Source organism: Camelina sativa, chromosome 16, assembly GCF_030686135.1.
Source record: "Camelina sativa cultivar CO46 ecotype springtype chromosome 16, ASM3068613v1".
Taxonomy (NCBI): domain Eukaryota; kingdom Viridiplantae; phylum Streptophyta; class Magnoliopsida; order Brassicales; family Brassicaceae; genus Camelina; species Camelina sativa.
The window spans coordinates 8,214,859-8,232,306 of NC_141895.1; the positions used below are offsets into that span (position 1 = coordinate 8,214,859).

At 34.3% G+C, this 17,448-nt stretch overlaps 3 protein-coding genes and 1 pseudogene across 4 annotated transcripts; 3 read left to right on the forward strand and 1 right to left on the reverse strand.

Annotated features, from left to right (window-relative positions):
- The first annotated feature begins 3,092 nt into the window (after window positions 1-3,092).
- LOC104750205 (glutamyl-tRNA reductase 1, chloroplastic) lies at window positions 3,093-5,681 on the forward strand. Its single transcript, XM_010471966.3, has 3 exons — window positions 3,093-3,650; window positions 3,788-4,029; window positions 4,245-5,681. Exons 1-3 carry the CDS (start codon window positions 3,386-3,388, stop codon window positions 5,376-5,378), a joined length of 1,641 nt encoding a protein of 546 aa, XP_010470268.1. The 5' UTR covers window positions 3,093-3,385; the 3' UTR covers window positions 5,379-5,681.
- Window positions 5,682-7,852: 2,171 nt separating this feature from the next.
- On the forward strand, window positions 7,853-9,974 carry LOC104750206 (phosphoglycerate mutase-like protein 2). Its single transcript, XM_010471967.3, has 10 exons — window positions 7,853-8,112; window positions 8,249-8,310; window positions 8,391-8,498; window positions 8,637-8,716; window positions 8,879-9,041; window positions 9,128-9,202; window positions 9,283-9,371; window positions 9,474-9,593; window positions 9,667-9,711; window positions 9,796-9,974. The coding sequence occupies exons 1-10, from the start codon at window positions 7,986-7,988 to the stop codon at window positions 9,884-9,886; spliced, it is 960 nt and encodes a 319-aa protein (XP_010470269.1). The 5' UTR covers window positions 7,853-7,985; the 3' UTR covers window positions 9,887-9,974.
- A 3,759-nt stretch (window positions 9,975-13,733) lies between these two features.
- Window positions 13,734-15,043, forward strand: LOC104753497 (phosphoglycerate mutase-like protein 2; annotated as a pseudogene). Its single transcript, XR_015583827.1, has 7 exons — window positions 13,734-13,793; window positions 13,862-13,969; window positions 14,092-14,171; window positions 14,344-14,499; window positions 14,567-14,653; window positions 14,754-14,831; window positions 14,938-15,043. The product of XR_015583827.1 is annotated as a phosphoglycerate mutase-like protein 2 (transcript).
- A 638-nt stretch (window positions 15,044-15,681) lies between these two features.
- On the reverse strand, window positions 15,682-16,482 carry LOC147925285 (uncharacterized). The gene is made up of 2 exons (XM_087492558.1): window positions 16,252-16,482; window positions 15,682-16,011 (listed from the first exon to the last, which is right to left on the reverse strand). Exons 1-2 carry the CDS (start codon window positions 16,480-16,482, stop codon window positions 15,682-15,684), a joined length of 561 nt encoding a protein of 186 aa, XP_087348684.1.
- Between the last annotated feature and the right edge of the window lie 966 nt (window positions 16,483-17,448).

Genomic DNA, 17,448 nt, shown 5'->3' on the forward strand with positions numbered 1-17,448 from the left:
TGACAATGGCTCGGACGAAACGGAGATGGTGACAATGGCTCGGACGAGACGGAGATGGTGACAATGGCTCGGACGAAACAGAGATGGTGACAATGGCTCGGACGAAATGAAGATGGTGACCATGGCTTGGACGAAATGAAGATGGTGACCATGGCTTGGACGAAACGGAGGTGGTGACCATGGCTCGGACGAAACGAAGATGGTGACCATGGCTCGGACGAGAATGGCTTCCAACGTTTCCTAAATACCTGAAATACTCCAAAATGCACAATGTATGCAATGATGATGCAAGAGCTACCTAGTCATGCAAAGTGTATAGAAAGAACTAGAAAACGATGCAAACCAATGAGTTATCCTAGCTAAATGCATGATAAGAATAGGCTAAGGAGAGACAAAATATAGACATATCAACAACGTCATCAACACTCGAGATTTCTGTAAACATATATTATTTTGCCTATGAAAATTAGGGATGAACACATATCAGATATATTTTTTTTTGTTAAAAACACATATCAGATATTTTATATCCGTTGTTTGCATTCACAAACGAAACGATATTTTATATCGATCATTGGATAAATAATATTAGCATCCAAATTCGCTAAATAGTTATTGTCACCAAGGAGATAACTTGACTTTGTGCTTTTAGTTTGAAGTCTAGCTAGTTACAGTTGTAATGTTTACATTTTTCTGATTTGATGATTTATATATATTTACTAAAACCAAATTTCTATCGAGCCTAAAGAGCCAATTAAATGTTAATAATATAAAACCCATCTACATATGACAATTTGACACTAGATTATTGGTTCGTGATGCTCTAATAGTTGTAATAGTTGGTAAGAGTGATGGTCTAATAGTTGTAATACAGTGGGATAAGATCAAGACCCACAATCTCAATCTATTATTAATCATTGGTAAAAGCAATCTTCTAAAATACGTTAGGAACTAGCCGGGCGATGGGCCATCGTTTAGCGTATAGCCGTATACGCGGCTATATATACGGAATATATACGGTAAATATATTTTATTAAAAATATATATAGATATGAATATATTACATATAAATAATTAAATATATATAATAAAAACAAAATAAATATCAAAATCTTTGTAAAAATACTCATAAAATTGTCAAACCAATAGTATCAACTTTTATATACAATAATCCATTGGAACTTGAATAATTTCTGAAAATAATTACAAAAGACAAATATGCAGTGAGATTCCAAAACAGAGTTTTACGATATCAAAACTCTGTTTTACGATTTCAAAACAGAGTTTTACGATATCAAAACTCAAACTCAAACATAGTTTTACGATATTAAGAATTATAATTCTCTAATCAACAAGACAACGACGATAGATGATAAAGCCAAAAAAGAAAAATCATATAATCAAAATAAGAGAAGGAGAGTAAAGAAAACCTGAAGACTCTCTGTATATAGAATAAAGTTTGAGAAACAACCTAAGTGTCACAACAGTAGAAAACGATAATAAAGCTTAGCTTTTTATCAATTTATAGATCTATAGCTTGATTGAAGGTAAAAAAAAAAAAAAAAAACTTACCGTATATACTCTAACCGTATAGTCGTCCGTATATATGCCGTATAAACAACCGTATTCAACCAACCCGTATTTGTTAAACGCTTAGCCTAAAAACGGTACAGTAGGTCATCGTATACCGTATTGTCACCGTATATACGGCCATCTAGACCGTATTTTAGAACATTGGGTAAGAGTGATGCTCTAATACAGTGGGATAAGATCAAGACCCACAATAACCCTTACGTTTCTATGTTGTATGTTTTTCTGTTAAAAAGGTATTCGGAAACAGAACTCATGCTACAAGAAACATATGATTAACTATAGACAAATTCATTGGTATCCCCCTACACAGATCAGTTGCTTTTTATTGTTTCGAGTTAATAACATATTCTTTATGCTATTAGTTTTCTCATCGCTAATTAAATACTTCGTTAATTTAGCTGTCAACAAAATTCAACAACTACAATGTCAAAAAAGATTATGTTGCAACCTACATTATAGTTTTTACTAGTTAATTTGATTATAGTACGTTTTAGCTACATAATCTTTTGCTTACTAGTTTGACTATCTTATAATAATAATTATTCGTGAAAGTTATTCCACAAATCTATCCATCGATCGGTTACTTAATGACTCGTGAGATTAAATATCTCCGATAAAAAAATTAATAAGAAATTCTTAGAAATAAACTTATGGATATTTTTATTCAAAAATATTTTTTTCGCTATTTTCATTTTTGCTCTTTTTACACAATTAGAATTTTTATAAATTTTTAATTTTTTTTGCTTTTACGTTTTGGTTATTTATTTTACATTTTGGTTCTCTATTTTACATTTCGGATATAGTTTTGAGGGAGTAAAATTTAGTATTTACTATTTAGAAAATCAAGTTTAGAATTTAGTCATTTTGTATATATAAAATGTTATTATTGAAAATGGACAGAGTATTTTTCCAAAAAGCTAGAAAAAGTATTTTTGCAAATGCTCCAAATATAATTACATATTAAGCAAATACTAAACCATAAGTTAATTATAAAGATATCCATAGGTTGATGCATTTATACCGATCAAAATGTACAGCATTATACTATTAAAATTATGATGGTTATCTTTAAAACCAATCAAGCATTAAAAACATCCGATTTAATTTTAAAACAAAAACAAAAAAAATTCAAAATATATATGTCAAAAAATGGGTTAATTTTGATATATCCATAGGCTGATACAATAATATTGTTCAAATACAAACCAACAAAATGTTAAAACCAAACAAAACTATAATTATTATTATATTTACATGAAACAATATTTATCTATTTTTTTCAAGAACTTTTCATATATTCTCATATAGTTCTCCTAAATCTACATAGATTCCTTTCAGATATCCGGATAATTCCTATGCACACATATTACATCCCAATTTATTCTTAAAAAAATAATAATAATAATCATAATTTCACCATAGATCTCATAGGATTCACAAGTCTACTAGGAAACAAATTTTAAAATAATTATATGTTGCCGTGTAAGAAGAAATGCCACCAAATAAGCAAAAACAAGTGTGGATAAAACGTGTTCACCACCCGCCAATCAAATTTCATCAAAATCTCAACATTTCTCATTACACATATCTCTAGATTACCAACCAATCAAATTCCATAATTTCCGGTTAGACTAAACCGGTTAGACTCGATTTGATTCAGCCTCAAATCATATTCACAACCACAACGATCTCCTTCTTCCACATCACACAACCCCATCTCTCTCTCTGTCTCTGCCTCTCGATTCCTTGATCTCTCTCTTTTGGGTTTTGAGAGATTGAGGTTTGGGTTTCAATGGCGGTCTCAAGTGCTTTCGTTGGTTGTCCAAAGCTTGAGACTTTATTGAATCACCACACTCTATCTTCTTCTTCTTCTTCGTCGTCGTCTTCGTCTTCTGTTTCACAGACAACATTGGGTCTTAATGGGGTTCGTGCTCTTCCGAGGAACAATAGAACCAGACGAGGTTTGATTCAGAGAGCTCGTTGTGAGCTTGATTCTGCTGCGTCTAATGCAGCTAGCATCTCTGCCCTTGAACAGCTCAAGAACTCTGCAGCTGATAGTATGAGTTTCTCTTTCTTAGCCACTTAAAGTTTGAATCTTTTTGTGTGTCAATTTCAATTTGTCGAGTTATGGTTACGTTTTTGATCTGAAAGCAATGTTTTTTAAGTGATGTGAATGCAATTTTGTGGTTGTCAGGGTATACAAAGGAAAGAAGCAGTATTGTTGTGATTGGACTAAGTATTCACACAGCTCCTGTGGAGATGCGTGAGAAGCTTGCTATACCAGAAGCTGAATGGCCAAGAGCTATCGCTGAATTGTGCGGTTTGAATCATATCGAAGAAGCTGCTGTGCTTAGTACCTGTAACCGTATGGAGATTTATGTCTTAGCTTTGTCTCAGCATCGTGGAGTGAAAGAAGTTACTGAGTGGATGTCAAAGGTGTGACCTTTTTTTCTTCCTTATAATGTTCTTCTTTGTGGTACTTTGGAGTGTGACTAATGCTTTGGAACATGTTAGTGTTGTAGTACTGCATTGAAGTTGTAATTTTGCGTTGTCTACTTTAGATTGGTCATATCATCTGTAGTGACATTGATCTGTTCATATACTATAGTGCTTGTCATGGCTGTGTTAACAGATTCTAATTCTTTTGTCAGACGAGTGGGATCCCTGTTTCGGAGATTTGTCAACACCGTTTTCTGTTGTACAACAAGGATGCTACACAACATATATTTGAAGTCTCAGCTGGACTTGACTCTCTTGTACTAGGAGAAGGTCAGATCCTTGCACAGGTGAAGCAAGTTGTTAAAGTTGGTCAAGGAGTGAATGGCTTTGGGAGGAATATCAGCGGGCTGTTTAAGCATGCGATAACTGTTGGGAAGCGTGTCAGGACAGAGACAAACATTGCTTCTGGGGCGGTTTCGGTTAGCTCAGCTGCTGTGGAACTTGCTCTAATGAAGCTTCCGCAATCTTCACAAGCGTCCGCTAGGATGTGTGTAATTGGGGCAGGCAAAATGGGGAAGCTTGTGATAAAGCATTTGATGGCTAAGGGTTGTGCTAAAGTGGTGGTGGTCAACAGAAGTGAAGAGAGAGTTTCAGCTATCCGTGAGGAGATGTCTGGTATTGAGATTATATATCGACCTCTTGATGAGATGCTAGCTTGTGCTGCAGAAGCGGATGTTGTGTTTACCAGCACAGCCTCTGAGACGCCATTGTTCTTAAAGGAGCACGTAGAGAATCTCCCTCAAGCTTGTCCTGAGGTTGGAGGACTGAGGCTTTTTGTTGACATCTCTGTCCCGAGGAATGTGGGGTCTTGTGTTGGTCAAGTAGAAACCGCACGGGTTTACAACGTGGATGATCTTAAAGAAGTTGTTGCAGCCAACAAAGAAGACAGGTTGAGGAAAGCAATGGAAGCTCAAACCATAATCACAGAGGAATCCACACAGTTTGAAGCATGGAGGGATTCATTGGAAACTGTTCCAACGATCAAGAAGTTAAGAGCTTATGCAGAGAGAATCAGAGTGGCGGAGCTCGAGAAGTGCATGTCCAAAATGGGAGATGACCTCAACAAGAAAACAACAAGAGCGGTTGATGACTTAAGCCGAGGTATCGTGAACAGGTTCTTACATGGTCCAATGCAACATTTGAGATGTGACGGGAGCGACAGTAGAACACTGAGCGAGACCCTTGAGAATATGCATGCTTTGAACAGGATGTACGGGCTTGAGAAAGACATTTTGGAGGAAAAGATTAAGGCAATGGTGGGACAACAACAACAACAACAAAAGTAAAAGAGAAGAAGGAAGAGGATGTTCATCTCTTTTGACAGACAAGATTAGTTTCCGCAAACCTCCCCAAGTAATTTGCATAGATCCTAAAGCTATGGATCTATTTGATTCATTTAATTTTATGTGCAAGAGACTAACATTTCTATTGTCAAGTGTAAGTGTTGTGAAGCTAAAGCGAGCTTGTTGCATGTTTTTTTGCTTCAGAGACACTCGGAGTGTAATGGTATTGATCCAAAAGTACCGTTGCATATTTGTAATAATGTATAAAACTTTGATTCGTGTGGTATAGAGAAATGTTTTTATCCATCGTCTTATCTTGCTTGTGATGTTGCTTTCTTGACTGGTCTTCTATGCCAAGAATTTGATTCGTTTGAGATTCAATCAACATATTGATGATCTAAATCTCACACTTCTATTAGATAATATCACGTAAAACAAAATATCATATGATTTAACAGATAAAAACAATCATTCAATCCATGTTGTTTGCAGAAATAAAATTACTCTGATTCATATTACCACAATCTTATCAAATACTTTCCCGACAAACCTGGTTTAATTGTTAAAAAAATCACAATATGGAAAGAACAAAGATTATTTGTGGACTTGTTGGCTTTTTATTAGTAACACTACATAATCCAATAATGACATAAATCAATAATGACACATTTAGGAGTGGTTTCGATAAGATATGGATCCCGTATAACAATTGCTTCAATTCAATAATAATAAAAAAAAAATCTGGAACAAACACACACATCAAAATTACAATGATAAGTTTAGCCATATTTGCTACCTTAGGCTTTATAAATTTAATAACTTATTGTTATAAATATGAAAAAATGTTATCATATTTGTTATTTCAAAATCACTTATTGTCAGCAATTTATAAGCGATTGAAAACTCAAACATAACTATCCAAACACATGTTAAAGTTCATAAATAATTAAGAACACAATTTGTCTTTTATCATGAACTTCAGAAATTAAGAACAAAAATATACATATCTTCAGACATTTACCCTCTCAAAATCATGCGCATTTTAGGTACAAAATGACATTTCATATGATGTATTTGATATAGTATTTTTTTTTTTTGAACTTGTTTTAAAATTTATAATAATTAACTTTAACTCAGATGTAATATTATAACCATAATTACTATTATGTTGTTCACATATCCGATGAAAATATCACTTAGTTATAAAGCATCTTTGTAATTCCATCAATTGACAATTTCTCTTGGAACTCCAGTTGTCAATATGTGACATTTGAGCTTCTCTAAGGCCTTGAATGGGTAGATTTTAAAAGTGTTTTTGGTTTTAGATTTTTCAAAAATCTACTTTAAAGCCAATCAAAATTATGAAAAAATTGGATTTCCAAAAAATCAGGGAATCCAGATTTTGTTGGTTTTTGGATATTTTTAAAGAAAAACCAAAATCTATGTTATACTAGTTTTTCATTTTCAAGCGTGACTTGAATTCTTTTTTCTGTATTTTTTTTTAATAAATTTTTAACACAAAATCTGAAAACCATAAACCAAAATCTAAAATCTAAAAAGTAGAAACTAGAATTCAAAAACCACTTAAAAACTTGTAAACATTCATGGCCTAATAGTTTAAAACTCAAAATGTAAAGAGCAAACTAATTTTTTTTTGTGAGTGATATACATAGCAATAATATAATTAATATGATACTATTGGTATCTTGGTGAATAAATGATGTGATAAACATACAAATAAAATTTAAGAAATCATTGTTATAATTTAAAGTATATATTTGTTATTAACTTTTAATTTAGGGCTATTTACCCTTTTTTCTATGCTCATTTTTTAAAATACACTTTGTTGTTATCTATTTTCAAAAATATCTTCTTTTACATACAAAATGATTAAATTAGTCCTTTTTTTATTGGAACATTTTGCAGTTTCATATTCAAACATATTCTATATATATTCAACAAGATATTTGTAAAAAATGGTTTCCAAAAAACTTATTTTTAAAAGTATCATATATCGAGTAACTCTTGTATACACGGGTCATAATTATATACAAATAACGTCAATATATATTCTACATCATTATATAAGTAATTTGGCTTGCAATTTTCTAGGTTAGGTTAACATAATTTATTACACAATTTCCACTTAATGGTGCATCAGTCTTGTTGTAATATTACTAAAAGTATTTAAATTCTAGAACAAAATTACGTAATTTAGGGAGAGAAATATCCAACGCATGAAAGATACTTTCATGTAATTTTTTAAAAATAACGTGTAATATATAAAAATAATTTATCATAATAAAATAAATAGCTATAATTTATTAAAATAATAATTTTTTGAAAATAAAAAGTGTGTTTATGAGAAAAAATAGCAAAGTTTTGGAAATAATATTTTAGATATTGTTATTTCGTTTTCTCTCTCTTTTTTTTTTTGTCATACTCATCACATTAATTCAAGTCAAACAGAACCACACAAACAAAGGTTTTTGGGACTTTTTGGAATATTCCGAAGTTGTACTCGTGTAATGGACAAAAGATATAAAAGGAAAGTTAGTAAAGTAAAGAGTTATTAAAGAAAAGCAAGAAAAAGCTGGCCACGGGATCCCTATGATTCACCAATCATCAATGACCTCAAATCTTTCATTTTACATTTCCTCTGTGTCTCTTTCTCCTCTTCCTTCGATTCGTCGCCTCTCTTCTCTTCGTTGTTGCAGCTCTCCTCTTCCTTCTCACGGTAAGCCTCTCCTTGTTTCTTGAATGCTTAAACCAGAGACGTTAAAATCTTGACTTCATCATTATAATAGTCAACGCTAAATTGGTTTTATTTTTGGCTGATCTCCTTTTCCTGTCTGATGAATAAAAAATTATAGATATGGAGGCTAAACAAGGCCAAGGTCTTTACCCACTGCACCGTTGCAAAACTATACATCTGGTTTGTTTGTTTGTTCCCATAATTCCTGATTTGTCTATGTTGTTGTTTCTCAGATTCTGATTGAGCTTCTTGTGTTTTAGGTGAGGCATGCTCAGGGGATTCACAATGTAGAAGGAGAGAAGAATCATGATGCTTACTTATCTGAGGATCTCTTTGATGCTCATCTTACACCTCTTGGATGGCAACAAGTAAGTCAATCTACCGATAATTTTTACTGTTTTATCATTATAACTATGAAATATGAATGATATATTGTTGTAATGCTACATATAGAGGTTTTTGTGGTTTTTTGAAAAAGGTTAGTAATGAGAACTCTGTTATTGTAGGTTGATAATTTGCAGAAACATGTTAAGGCAAGTGGGATTTCTAAAAGAATTGAGTTGGTTGTTGTGTCACCTCTCCTCAGGTAATATACTAAACCCGTAAAGGTAAAGCTTACTGATATGATCTTGATGATCTTTTCATATGGTTGGATTCTTACTTGAACATACTTCACGATTTATGTTCTGCTGCATAGCTTCTTTAAGGGTACCTTTATATTTTAACTCAATACTTGTTTTTGTTTTAGGACATTACAAACTGCGGTTGGAACTTTCGGTTGGGAAGGTGACAAAAATGGCGTTGATGCACCTCTGCTTATGGTGGCAGGTGCAGGAAACAGCGACCGCCCCGCTATATCAAGCTTAAATTGTCCACCGTTCATTGCGGTCGAATCCTGCCGTGAACATTTGGTATGTTTACTTTTCCATCTTTTGTATAACTGACATTTTCTTGATCTTAAACCATTTTCAATTTAATGTTCTTGTTTTGGTTTTAGGGTGTTCATCCTTGTGACAGAAGAAGCAATATCACTAAGTACCGTGAATTATTCCCTGCAATTGATTTTTCACTGGCAAGTACCTAATCTTTACCTCGGACCGGCCTTGTTTTTTTTTTTCTTTTGTTTCACAATTTCACATATTCCATATACAGATAGAAACGGATGAAGATGTCTTGTGGAAGCCTAATGTTAGAGAGGAGAACAAAGAAATTGCAGCCAGAGGCGTGAAGTTCATGAACTGGTGAATATATACAGTTCTTGTTAACATCACTCTGTGTCTGATACTTTTATTGATAGTCTTGGTATGATATTTTCTTGTGATTGATATATCAACTGAATTCAGGTTGAGTACAAGGAAAGAAAAAGAGATTGCGGTTGTTACTCATAGTGGGTTTTTGTATGAAACATTAAACTCATTTGGAAACGATTGTGATCCAGCTGTGAAAAACGAGATTTCTACACAGTAAGAGTTCTTCCTGATCTCTCTTTGTTCATTTGCCATTTATCTTAAAATTTGACACTTTTGATTGTTGCAGATTTGCAAACTGTGAGCTCCGTTCAATTGTTCTCGTAGATAAATGGTAAGTTTGTGTTTATATTAGCAAGTGCTCACATTTGATACATTCACAAAGTCTTATGCCTTCTTCTTTTTTTTTTGTTTGCAGTATGAACAGTTCAAATCCTTCAGTGACCAACTATCCCGGAAAAATACCTGCCGGAGAAGATCTTCCTAGTGATATTGCTGCTCGCAAGTAGTTATAGAGACAAGAGTGATGAGGATTATGTTAAATCTTACATGAATCTCAAAGTTATTTATTATTCTATAAACAGCGTCGTTTCCTCATTACCGTATTCTTGATATCCTTAACCAGAATTTTGCCTTTGCTTCCATAGCTCGTGAGTCGTGAACGTATCCTTAGCTCCGCTCGTAGTTTTATGGTGCAGGGGCTAGAACTAGAAGGCGATACGACACTCTTAGAAGTGACCGGCAGTGCCGGCTTAGATAGGGGGACAACGGGTGCGACCGCCCCGGGTTCATAGATTAAGGAGACAAATAATGTAAGATTAAGGGGCACAAAAAAAAAAAATGCAATTTAAAGGGGTACAAAAAAAAATAATGCAAGATAAATGGGCACAAAAAAATAATGTAAGATAAAAGAGGCAAAAACAAAATTTGTAACAGAAAAATAATTCATTAAAATATGTATTAACGATTTATTTTTACGAGTCAATAACCAAAAATACTTTATCTTCTATAATTATCTCAGCTGACTCCAACGTAGAATGAAAATAATTTTTTCTAATTTTATCAAGTGTTTATATATTATTAAAATGAAATCCATATTTTTTTAACATATAAGAGAAGTTTAAAAAAAAATTAGTCTTTCATTCAAAAAAAATGGGTCTTTCATTCAAAAAAAAAATTGCCCATGGGCCCCTAAAAATCTTGAGCCGGCACTGGTGACCGGGACCGAAGGAAGAACAACATATATGTAACGCTGAGCTTAAACTCATTACTAGCTCAATTAATGTGTTTTCACCATTTTTCAATTTGATTTTTTTGTTTACCAAATTAATTACTACAGTAAATGCAGACTTCAGATGTTGTACACTATGCGAAAAATGATAATTTATCAAAAGTAGATATGAAATCGTAGAAGCGGGCTTCGAATTCAATATAAAACCTTGGTGGCATCACCACACAAAAAGAAAATATTGAAATTCAGAGTTCAAGAGGTCACTTAAGTGGGCAGCCCAAAATCTAACATTCGTCAAACGAAACCATCCACAAAACTACCGAAACACAGAGAAATAGTATTTTTAAGCCGACCTAGCCAGTATCATTCTCAATTCCTCTGCCACGAGCCACCATTTCTGCGACCATTATAAGCATATGCATCGGTAGAAACTCATATTATGCGACCATTATGAACATAATCATCGGTAGAAACTGCATGAATTTCTCATATATATTATTTTAATATATTTGATACAATTTAATCTTTGTTTTATATTTAAAAATAATAAAAATTAAAACAAAACTAATAAAATATCAATATATGAACCAAGTCGCCTGGGTTCGAGTAGCATTGGCCACGGGAGTTCGAATTTTAACATGGTTTCCCTCGGCCCCAAGAGATTAGTCTTTGGGCCTAGGAAGCCTTTAGGATCACTCCTGAGTTATAAAAAAAAAAAATCAAAATATGTGTGAAATTAGTTTCAAGAGAGGTTCTCATGAGTTCTCATTTCAGTACCGATTCTCTCTTCATCTTATTAGTATAGATTTTTTAACATTAATGAGAAACTACCTGAGAAACTATATAAGAAACTCCGGTTGCAAATGGTTTAAACTCACTCTTGACAGATGAATTGACTCTAGAAAATTCTTCCAATGCAAATGGTCTAAACTCACTGTTGACAAGTGAACTCACTCTAGAACATTCTCCCATTGCAAATGGTCTAAACTCACTCTTGAACATTCTCCTCTTCATTGTTTTGATTCCACAATCGCCAATTGCCTTTACCTGCACCACAACACATATGAGATGCGTGAGTATTATCATAAATACTTTGTGAAGCGATCTTCCCATCTACTGGGCTATACACACAATCGAAAATACAATCACAAACAACATACAAAACAAGCAAACCACGCAATACATAAGTCAGCAACCTTGCATCGACTGACGCACGCCTTACGTCGACCGATGCACCATCGTCGCATTGACCGATGCACCATCGTCGCATTGACCGATGCACCATCGTAGCATCGACAGATGCACACCTTGCATCGATCAATGCAAGCCTCTGAATCCCTAGCTACATCTACCGATGCAACACCTTGCATCGCCGTCAAATCCCTAACTGCATCGATCGATGTAGTCGCGTGACACAACTCCAAATGCGAGCTCCTCCATCTCCTCTCGGCTCCAATACACCGAAATCGACCTCCAAAGACTAAAAAACTCACACGGAACACTCACAAGCAATCAAACAAGCTAATAATAACCAAAAACCACACAAAACAACCATCAATTCGCTTAGATAAGCCATTGTCATGCACTCACCTTTGAGAATGACGAAAACTGGATCTAAACTCACAAAAAAGCCTCGTAGCAAGCTCCTAACACGGTCCCAGCTATAGATCTCCACTCCACAGGCAAGGTCTCTCAGGAAAAAGCACCAAACTCCAATCTCTCTCAAGAACAGTTCTCTCTTTCTTTTCTCTCTGGGAAAAAGACAAAAAGAGGCCAAACTCATCGAGCTTCCCATTAAATACCAACCCAAGGGTTTTCCTCCAAACGAAAATGCAGCAAAAAGAGCGTTTAACTTAAGTCGTTCCGCAAAGATCGACCTTGCATCGATCGATGCACATCCCAAACCGGGAATCTGGTTCTCAGGTGTTACAACAAGATATCTCACTAACAACTGAAGATGCATCCTGAGGTTGTCGACAATTCTTTTCAACACAATATGCCAGTAGGATGATATCTTCAGCTTCATTTTGAATCCCTACTCCAATAAATGAACATGATACTTCCTTAGATGTAAAATCTTCACATTCCCAAATCCATCTAACTGGAAGTACTGAGGGTTTTTTGTGTCGTGTAGAACAACATGAATGAAGCTTTATTTCATAGTTGTCTTCTGACTCCGATCCTTCTTTGTGTACTCATGGTTACAAGTATAGTTAGTCAATTTCTCCATTTAAAGGATATTAATTACTTGATTCACATATTGTTCCTTCATCTTAGATATTAGCTTTCCACCGGCTTGTTTCATACTACCTTCAATTTCAGGGAATGTAGCAAACTAATTAGTAATGACAGATAAACACACTTCTCCAATGTAGTCCAATATGTCTCTCAAGAAATCGACCGGGTCAGCGTGTATTCCATCCACATACGTGAAATAACCGCTATGAATGCCAATCTTGGAATAACAATGCATTCATATTGTTGTGAATTCAGATGAACAGAATAAGAAAGTTTCGAAAAGAAAAAACAGAGTGTTCTTGAGTCGAATACCCTTTGTCTAGGGTTTTATCAATCTGATGAACAACCTTACAAACCCCTAGTCTCCTTATATAGGCCTCAAAAATTCCGATACAATAGATTAAAAGATTTTGTGAATTTTCAAGAACCTATCACAGCATAGCCGCCTACACCTCCAAAACCTAACCCTAAGTTGCATTGAGTCGGTCTCTATAAAAGCCCAGTAAAAGTCCAGTAAAAATCTAGTACGCCTTACACAGTCTTATACATCATCTTTAACATATAGATTCCAAAAGTTAGTATTCTTGTAATGACAAAAAAATATATAAAAGGAAAAGCAGAAATTATTCTTGGCCACTGATTCATTTTTAATTCTATAAAACTTCACTAGTAACCAATTCTTTTATATCCTCTCCTCTTACATCTCTACTCCATTGTTGCATCAATATTTTTTCTCACAGTAACTTTCTCTATTACTCTTACAATACATGAAGTTTGTTTTATTTTTAAATTAAACGATTCGGAGTCAATGTTGAATTGGTTTAAATTTCCATGTGTTAAAACTTGTATGTCATCTACTGATTTTTTTTTTATGTACAAATTTAGATATGGAGGCTAAACTAAGTCAAGGCCTTTACCCACTACACCGTTGCAAAACCATACATCTGGTACGTGTTGTTACGGTTATTCTAATATGGCTCTGTTTCTCAGACTGAGATTGAGCTCTTTTGTTTAGGTGAGGCATGCTCAAGGGGTTCACAATGTAGAAGGAGAGAAGAACTTTGATGCTTACTTATCTGAAGATTTCTTTGATGCACATCTTACACCTTTCGGATGGCAACAAGTAAATTAGCATTAATTTGCAGTTTAATTATGGTACCGATAGTATGAAATAAGAATCAGTAACGTTAATTTATAGTTTTATGTTTTTCGCTGTAGTGATGCACTTTACTCTAACTATTACAGGTTGATAATCTACACAAGCATGTTAAGACGAGTGGGATATCCAATAGAATTGAGTTGGTCGTTGTGTCTCCTCTCCTAAGGTAATTTAGTCCTCTCTATCACAAGCTAAATCTGTGAGGCTTATTGATATTTTCATGGATGAGAAGAGTCATTTATAAACAACATGCTAACTGCTAAGCGATTTATGCATGTGTTACGTTGCCATTTAGCTCATTTGAGAGTAGTTCCCCTCAAAACTTGTTTTTGTTTTAGGACTTTGCAAACTGCCATTGGAACTTTTGGTGGGGAATACAATGGTGTTGATGCACCTCCGCTTATGATCGCAGGTGCAGGAAACAGCGGTCGTCATACTATTGGGAGCTTAAATTGTCCACCATTCATTGCAGTTGAATCTTGCCGGGAGTATTTAATTTGGTATGGTTACTTACCTTTTGCATTATCAGTTTCTTGAGATTAAAACTTTGTTATGGTTGCAGGGTGTTCATCCTTGTGATAGAAGAAGCAATATCACCAAGTACTGCGAATTATTTCCCGCCATTGATTTTTCACTGGCAAGTACCTAGTTTGTAGAGACTTGAATCTTCTTTCTTTTGGACCGGACTTGTTTTTTTGTTTCTTATGTATTCACATTTTTGCATATCTATATACAGATAGAAACAGAGAAAAAATGTTTTGTGGAAGCCTAAAATCAGAGAGGAGAACCAAGAACTTGCGGCCAAAGGCATGAGGTTCATGAACTGGTGAATATCTTCAATTCTTGCTAATATATATTTTGTGTCAATGTTTTATTTTGACATAAAGATTTTTTTAATTCATGATAATTTTGGCATGATTTTCTGAAGTCAGGTTGAGTACAAGAAAAGAAAAAGAGATCGCGGTTGTTACTCATCGCGGGTTCTTGCAACAAACATTGAACTTATTTGGAAATGATTGTGATCCAACCGTAAAATAAATTTACTATATTACTGGAATTATAAATTAATAAATTTTGTTCTATTTAAAATATACTAAAATAAAACTTACTTATCCTTATTTACTAGATTTGTTTTTTTGGTAAGTGAGGGGGAGACTATGTCTCCCACCTTTATTCAAAACAAAAAAGAAAATTACAAACGAACTCTACGCGAGACAACAGTCCCATTAACGTCCTCGACAAGAATAGCATTTAGTGTTTCAGGACAAGACTCTAACCAATGAAAACCCAAAGGTAAGGAAAAAGTATAGTTTGCCAACCCGTCGGCAAGACGGTTGGCCTCCATATACACATGCGAAAACCAAACTATCCAGTCCCTTGAAATGAAGCCATAGCACAAACGTACTAGGAAGGACAGCAGATGTGACTCACTGATCCCTGTCCGTAAAAAAACCACCACTAACTCTGTGTCTTTTTTTACTTCCACACACGTCTCCCTCCTCTTCCAAGCCAGATACAACCCATAATACACTCCCCATAACTCAGCAAGAGGCGCAGAACATATACCAATATTCAGTACAAAACCATCACACCAATTGCCCAACCCATCACGAAGTACTCCTCCGGCAGTCGCAGGCCCCGAGTTACCATGAGAGGCTCTCCTTCACTAGCTCTCTTTATGGACACCCATGCACCAAATGGCCATAAACCCCACAACCAGAACAGATATGCGATAAACCTTCATACGCCACAAAATAGCGTTCACCATTAATGACTACTGATCCTTTCAACGGTTTCCGCAAATTAACCTCTACGCATATACGAGCAAAACGTGCTCGCTCAAAATTTAGGGCATTCGAATCCACTTTAATTGGCTTCCCAAGGCTCCCAGCAATACCTAACAAGATGGCTCGATGATAGAGATTGAACGGGATATTCGACAATCTAATCCAAACTGGAGTAGTAACAATCTCATCTGTTAAAGGATTGAAACTCGCTGAGCATGCCTGCACCATAAATTAGCTACCAAAGGCTTTCGATGGACCTCCTGTAACCGCCGCCAAATAATCCTCTTCAACCTCAAACCGGATCATAAAAAACTGTCGCGGATGATCGAGAACAGTCATCAACCCTCGCGGTCGCCATAGCTCCCTCAGCTTCCTACTAATGACGGGGAGTGGAACCTTCCGACCCAACATCTTCACAATCATACACTGCTTCTATAACCCGTTCATAGCCTCCATTACCTCGTTCTGAATGGTGATCACAGGCTCCCCATCTACACCATCCGGAAACTCCACCCGTAGCCTCTCCTTCACAAACTCATCCGGTAATATCCCCTCAGGATAAGGCCTACCTCCACCACTACTTCCTGTTACCTTCCTTACCCACACCCCAGGAGAATCCGGTGGATCCGCCGGAGGTTGTCCCTTCTCTCCGATATCCATCATGACAGCCTCAGGGTTCACCGCACTCATCACTTTTTTGTTAACTATACGATTTATTGGAAATTAATATCCTTACTTACTACATTGATACTTACTAAATTTTGATATATTTCAAATATATTATTTCTTAATTACTTAACCTACTAAATTTCAAAAATCACAATCTTGCAGTTTCCATAATTTTCGAAAATTTAAATTAAATGGGATTAATTTTTTAAAATTTAATAATAAACTTTTATAAAAATCAAGGATATTTTAAAATTAATACTAATAAATTCCCTTTTTATCATCAATCTCACTTTTTAATCAAATTCAAAATTTTAAATTCGATTTTTGATTTTTACTTATCTGATAATCAAAAATCTTTGAATATAGACTAATAATTAATATAAAAATCCAAATTATTAACTTTTTATAATATATAATTTATTATATTCCAAGATTTCTCCACAAGTTTAGCAATACCTAAAATAGAAATTCATTGTATTTGATTCAATAATGTTACCACCATTAGCGACTATATTAACAAAACCATTCCTTAAAATTAGTTATCAAAATCCAAAATCTCTACATAAAAAACGAAGGGACAAAACAATTCAATCATAAATGTTGCGCATATTCAGCGGCTATCAACTAATAAATTATTAAAAATAGTTACCAAAATGGCATAGAAACTAATTTGGAAAATACATAATTGATTCATTACATGGTCTAAATACTTAGAATAAGAAAAATAATCAAAAAAATCCCAACACTTCCTATACTTAAGTTTTATTCTATGGCATATCCTTTACTTATACCATACCTAAACATTCAAAATTAAAACATAAATTTTTACCAAAATCCAATAAAAAAACAGACTGAAAATCTTTAATTATAAGATTTTTTAAATATACTCTTAATATAATCAGAATTATATTAATGTTTATGTACATAATTTCATATCAGAAAATGTAAATTAATTCTGATTAAAAGTCCAATCTATTTACGGTATTA